The sequence below is a fragment of the Bombina bombina genome, unplaced genomic scaffold (assembly GCF_027579735.1).
Source record: "Bombina bombina isolate aBomBom1 unplaced genomic scaffold, aBomBom1.pri scaffold_1471, whole genome shotgun sequence".
In the NCBI taxonomy this organism is placed as follows: Eukaryota; Metazoa; Chordata; class Amphibia; order Anura; family Bombinatoridae; genus Bombina; species Bombina bombina.
The window spans coordinates 43,377-50,123 of record NW_026511682.1 but is presented as its reverse complement, the minus strand read 5'-3'; the positions used below and the strand labels follow the sequence as shown (position 1 = coordinate 50,123).

General features: G+C 45.0%; 1 protein-coding gene across 1 annotated transcript in view; it reads left to right on the top strand.

Moving 5' to 3' along the window:
• Nucleotides 1-4,061: 4,061 nt before the first annotated feature.
• LOC128643905 (28S ribosomal protein S5, mitochondrial) overlaps nucleotides 4,062-6,747 on the top strand; it is a gene marked incomplete at both ends in the record, with an annotated part of 44,628 nt that continues 41,942 nt past the window's right edge. Inside the window, 2 exons of the mRNA XM_053696677.1 lie at nucleotides 4,062-4,187; nucleotides 4,335-4,568. Coding sequence (XP_053552652.1) covers nucleotides 4,062-4,187; nucleotides 4,335-4,568 — 360 coding nt within the window. The remainder of the gene's footprint in view (nucleotides 4,188-4,334; nucleotides 4,569-6,747) is intronic.

Here is a 6,747-nt window from a genome sequence, read left to right as displayed (position 1 = left end):
CCCAGGCAGTGTTCCCTCTAAGGCCAGTTTGTGTGCGGTCCAGCAGTGAAACGGTTAATTAGGTAACCACACCCTGCAATTATGAAACACTGCACAATGCAGATGGCAAGGTATGGTTCTCTTGTTAACTGTTTCACTGCTGGGCTGCACACAAAACTGTCCTTAAAGGGAACACTGGTCCCAGAAACTTCCTTTGCTACGCCCTTACTCCTTCTCCAGAAGGCGGCTTGTTTCCTCCAAAGGTTACAGTACGGTTCCGCATGGCCATATCTATGGCGCTGGCGCATTTATATCTTCCTAATGAAGTGTTTTTAAGATACTGTCCATGTTCTGCTAACCGGGGTTCGTTGGGCGTGGGATCGCCTGAGTCATTTAGACCTTCCGGGGAAGCTATGGCCTTTGAGGCTTCAGGGGCCCCACCATCGGGGCCGGGGTCCTCCTATTGATCCGGCGGGGGAACATTTTGCCTTCCGTTATAGACTGGCACATCTTAGTGTCCTACTAAGACATGTCTTGGCGGTGCTGGAGGATTCCAGTCCTACTGAGCCAAGGGATCCTCGATCTGCGGTGCCAGACGGCAAGCTGGGTTAGACATGTAGGGATGAAGACAATCTCTTTAACGACTCTGTTTTTCTTTCCTTGAGCTTGGGAGGATGGGGCCTCTAATCGGCTGGTCTGGTTGATATGCCGTTTTCCTTGGGCGTTTACCTTCGGGTGCTGCCTTCATTTTATTTAAATCCGGATAGGATATATTTAATTTGTTTTAGGAAGCTCATGTCTGTTATAATTTTCCATTTGGGAACATTTCTTCTCTGGAACTGATATTTGTGGTCGCGTGCGCACTTCTTTGGAAGCTGCACATTTTATATATCAGAACTAAGTTATGATAATTTTATGTTTTCAATCCCTTTGGGGCTTAGATTTTTCTTGGACCTAGGACAGTTCAGGTGTTCCTTGTAACAGGCAGGTACTGGTTGGGCGCTAACTGCTGTTCCTTAGGGTTCATGTCACCCACGTGGTGCTGGTTATTCTGTCGGTGTTGAGTCATTCACTTGTTGGAGTATTCGAGTGTCGGAGGGATTATATAGGTCCTCTGCCGTCCCTTATGTGGGGATCCATCTACGACTCCTCGTGGGTCCTGGAGGTTTTTGGCCTCGGTTCCGAGGTTTTCCATTCCCAAAGGATTTTGGAGGTCGGGGTGACCGCGGGACAGTTGGGGTACCAGTTTGGATAACGATTTTCATTTCATTCTTGGTATTTTCCGTGTGTCTTTTTTTTTTTTTTTCTTGTGACCTAGTCGCAGATACTCCTTGAGGTTGAGGGGACTGGTTCTCCCTTCTTGAGTGGTCTGGTCACCTGAGACCAGGAGTTCGGGTATGTCCGTCTCCCCCCATTTTTCAGTTTCTCCCTCACTCTCATAAGTTGGAGCGCAGGGGTTGATTTCTCCCCCTTTTTCCCTGGCAACCGCCGCTGGTCCACTTCTCAGCGGGATTTCTGGGGTTGTATATGTTATTCCTGGTACAGGTTCTTCTGGGAGGCTGATCTAAGAGGCGTATTACGCTTGCCGGCGTAGCCTAGTGGGTCGCCTAGTTGCCCACATGGTTAAGGTGGCGTGTTGAATCCGGCTACTGTGGTATGTCTCCATTTTATGAAGACCTGTCTCTGGTAATCCCCAGGATCCTTGGACTTGGAGTGTTGCCCTAGATCTTATAGGAGCTTTTGGTTTCTGCGGATGCAAGCGGAGGATCCAGGGTTCTGTTCCACCTACGGGTGCGAATTGCCATCTCTGGGGCCTGTCTAGATGTCTTCTATGATATTGGTCTGAGTCTCTTGCGAGAGTCCAATGTTCAAGGCCACGTGGGGGGGTGGGGGGTGGATTGCTCTACCTAGAATGCCCTTCTCCGTATGAGGCAACTTGGTGGTTTCTCAGGACATACGGTCTGTCCCGGGTTTCACGGGGTCTGGCCTAGGGCCATGTCTCTTGTCTGAATTTTTGGGGTCCGGGTCTATGCATTCGGTCCCGGGCAGTTCTGTTTCAAGCTTTAGGGTTTATAATGTCCACTTTTCCCTTGGGAGGGTTGGTTTTATCTCTCATGGGAGATTTGATATCGGCCTGAAGGTTAGTTTGCTGCCTTCAGGTGGATCTGTGGTTGTCGCCAGGAGCTGTTTGTCTCAACTGAGCTGGCAGTACTGACTGTTGGGTTATTACTCAATGGTAGTGTTTTACATTTCTCTTTGGTCCCTTCACCTTGCCTATGGCAGGGGAAGTGGTCCCCTTGACTCTTGTCCTTTTGGGGAGGATTTGGAAGTATAGAGTCTACATGGAGACCCTGTGGGTCCTTATCTTCTCGTTAAAGGATTTGTTTCTTCCCTCCTTGCGTATGGGATAGTCTGTGCCCTATCTCCCTTTTTTGGAGTGTTCCTTCGTAGTGGAATTTGAGCATTGTAGAGCCAGCTGTAGTAGCCTGATGTTTAGCTTTTGCTGTCTAGCAAGCGGAAGGTTCACAGTTTGAAACTAGCGGCATCTTCTTGCACCTGGTATGTGTGCTCGCAACCCTTTTATCGTGGCAGTTGCTTGTAATTGGTCAGAGTGGTTCTCCAATGGGTTAGTTCCTCTTAGGCCCTCCGTTCTTCTTAATGCGAATGTTACCAGCCCCTTTTTAGGTTGGGTCCGTTCCTTGGAGGGGAGATCGGAGATCTATTTGCTCTCTTGGATCTGACCCTGTACTTGCTCTTGTCCCTGCTATCCTCCCTGGGGGGGAGGGGTGGTTCACGGGTGTTCCTTTCTCAACTGGTTGCATTGCTGTTGGGGTTGGATGTCTCTGGGGGCTGAATTCCTGGTGGGAGTTTCCATCAATAATTCAGCACTCTCTGTGCGGGATGGGGTCCTTTGAAGTCTTGGGGTCAGCTTACTGCCCTGGAGGTGGAACTCATGAGTTCTGTCAGTTGTGTTCTGTGTTTCTTTTTCCTTGGGGCAGTTGCTTTTCCATCCTGTCGGTGGGCTCCGGGGTTTCCTACCTATATATGGCTAGTTTTAGCGATTGTGTCTGCTAGACTAGGGTTCAGCAGGAATGCGTGGCTTCCTTGGAGCACCATTAGTTATATAGTGCGGTGTCAGGGGATATGAGGTTGGATTTTGTTCTTCCTCTTGTTCGCTTTTTCATAGGTTGGGAGTGTCTTTTAGGAGAGGGACTTCTCAGAGAGTTCTTTTCCTTGGGGGGTTGTCCTGTAACCACCTTCGTTCGCTTGTCTTGGGCCCTTTTCCGTTGGTCCTTTGGACCTCCTTTTGGGTTCTCCCCTTCGGGGGTAGTTGGAGGTGCCTTTCTTTCGGATAAGTTCGTGCGATTTGGGAGCCTTGCGGGACTTGGCTCCTCAAAGGTATTGTGCTCAGTGGAATCTAAGGATTTTGAGTGGTCTCCAGCATGGCATGCCAGTTGTTTAACTGATGGGCAGTTATTTTTTCAGGTTTTTTTGTGGGTAATTTCAGGCTGTGGTGCCCATCGAAAGAGCCGCCTTCTGTACCCGCCCTTTGTTTGCATTCAGTGTCCTCTATAGCTTGGGTATTGTTTTCCCAAAAGTAATGAATGCAGCTGTGGACTCCTGTTTAAGAAGAAAAACTTAAATTATGCTTACCTGATAATTTTCTTTTCTTCTGACGGGAAGAGTCCACAGCTCCCCGCCCGCGTTGAGCGATGTGACGGCTGTGATTTAATTTCTTCTTCTGGCACCTTTTCACCCTGATATTTCTCCTACTGTTCCTTGTTCCCTTGGCAGAATGACTGGGGGATGAGGGAAGTGGGGGAGGTATCTAAGCCTTTGGCTTGTTGTCTTTGCCTTCTCCTGGTGGCCAGGTTCTGAATTCCCAAAAGTAATAAATGCAGCTGTGGACTCTTCCCGTCAGAAGAAAAGCAAATTATCAGGTAATCATAATTTGTTTTTGGCAACAACAACAGCAGCCTTTTCTTGCCATAGTTGTAGTAAATGAACAGTTACTTTCTCCTTTTAAATTTGCAAAGAGGTCAGCAAATTCTGCGTTTAAACTTTACTTTCTTTTATTGCAGTGACTGCAAATGAACTATGGAAGGGTGTCTTGGCAGAAAGTGGTGCCGGTGCACGAAAAGGAAGGGGCAAAAGAACTAAGAAAAAGCTCAAGAAAGATCTCAACCGTGGACAGTCCCTTGGGGAAGGTGCTATTTTTTTTATTTATTAATCTATTATTTTTTTGAGGAACACTGCAATATTTATTTTCTTTGTTGCTTTTAATGAGAACCGCTATTAGCTGATACATTGTTTTATCATGTGTTTTACTTTTTTTTTTTTTTATCTTTCTTTAGGGAGATCTGGATTTCTTTGGCCTGGCCTGAATACACCTATTGTAAAAAGTGGAACCATTCAAGGTATTGCCAAAAGGGATCATGAGAAACAGGTGGAAGTGCAAGCAGAAATGATAAAGCAAAGAGATGAATGGGAGAAAAAGAGAAAGATGAGAGTTAAAAGAGAGAGAGGTTGGACTGGAAGCTCCTGGGGCGGAGTCAGCATTGGAGCTCCTGACCCTGGACCAAATGGAGGTACTAAAATCAAGATGTTTTTCAGATACATATTTTGTATGGATAAATATTGGTCATGTGAGGAAGTAGACTTTATATAGATAATGAATGCAGATTTCTAAAATGGCTTTTCTCCTGTTAAGTGTGATCAGTCCACGGGTCATCATTACTTCTGGGATATTACTCCTCCCCAACAGGAAGTGCAAGAGGATTCACCCAGCAGAGCTGCATATAGCTCCTCCCCCCTACGTCACTCCCAGTCATTCTCTTGCACCCAACGACTAGATAGGATGTGTGAGAGGACTATGGTGATTATACTTAGTTTTATACCTTCAATCAAAAGTTTGTTATTTTATAATAGCACCGGAGTGTGTTATTCCTTCTCTGGTAGAATTTGAAGAAGAATCTACCTGAGTTTTTACTATGATTTTAGCCGGAGTAGTTAAGATCATATTGCTGTTTCTCGGCCATCTGAGGAGAGGTAAACTTCAGATCAGGGGACAGCGGGCAGATTAATCTGCAAAGAGGTATGTAGCAGCTTATTATTTTCTGACAATGGAATTGATGAGAAAATCCTGCCATACCGATATAATGTAAACTCAGCCTTAAATGCATTAGCAACATCTGGTATCAGGCTGTCATGTATGTATATTTTACACTTCAGTATTCTGGAGGATGGTACTTCACTGGAATTGCACTGTGTAAATAAGACTTTAGCCTTTTTTGCAGGGACTAGCAACAGGCTTTTTAATAACTCTTAATTTATGTTAAACGTTTTTTGCTGGAATGTAAAATCGTTTTCATTTTCTGAGGTACTGGGTGAATAAAATGTTTGGGCACTATTTTTCCACTTGGCAGTTGCTTGATCTAATTTCTGACAGTTTACTGATCTCTCTCACTGCTGTGTGTGAGGGGGAGGGGCCTTTTTTGGCGCTTTTGCTACGCATCAAAAAATTCAGTCAGAAGCTCATTGTATTTCCTGCATGATCCGGTTCATCTCTACAGAACTCAGGGGTCTTCAAAACTTGTTTTGAGGGAAGTAATCACTCACAGCAGAGCTGTGAGATTGTAGTTGACTGTAATAAAAAACGTTTATTCTGTAACTTTTTTCTGCTATCAGGGTTAGTTATCCTTTGCTAATGGGAACAAACCTTTGCTAAAATTGTGTTTTTCTTTTTACAAAGATTGATGCTATAACCTTTTCAGTTTATTAATTTTCAACTGTCATAACTCTTTCTGTGCTTCTTATAGGCACAGTACGTTTTCATATCATAGTATTTTACTTGAATAGTATTTCCAGGTTGCAAGTTTATTTGCTAGTGTGTTAAACATGTCTGATTCAGAGGAAGATACCTGTGCTATATGTGCTAATGCCAAAGTGGAGCCCAATAGAAATTTATGTACTAACTGTATTGATGCTACTTTAAATAAAAGTCAATCTGTACAAATTGAACACATTTCACCAAACAGCGAGGGGAGAGTTATGCCGACTAACTCGCCTCACGTGTCAGTACCTGCATCTCCCGCTCGGGAGGTGCGTGATATTGTGGCGCCGAGTACATCTGGGCGGCCATTACAAATAACATTACAGGATATGGCTACTGTTATGACTGAAGTTTTGGCTAAATTACCAGAACTAAGAGGCAAGCGTGATCACTCTGGGGTGAGAACAGAGTGCGCTGATAATGCTAGGGCCATGTCAGATACTGCGTCACAACTTGCAGAACATGAGGACGGAGAGCTTCTTTCTGCGGCTGACGGTTCTGATCCAAACAGATTGGATTCAGATATTTCAAATTTTAAATTTAAGCTGGAAAACCTCCGTGTATTACTAGGGGAGGTGTTAGCGGCTCTGAATGATTGTAACACAGTTGCAATACCAGAGAAAATGTGTAGGTTGGATAAATATTTTGCGGTACCATCGAGTACTGACGTTTTTCCTATACCTAAGAGACTAACTGAAATTATTACTAAGGAGTGGGATAGACCCGGTGTGCCGTTCTCACCCCCTCCGATATTTAGAAAGATGTTTCCAATAGACACCACCACACGGGACTTATGGCAAACGGTCCCTAAGGTGGAGGGAGCAGTTTCTACTTTAGCTAAGCGTACCACTATCCCGGTGGAGGATAGCTGTGCCTTTTCAGATCCAATGGATAAAAAGTTAGAGGGTTACCTTAAGAAAATGTTTGTTCAACAA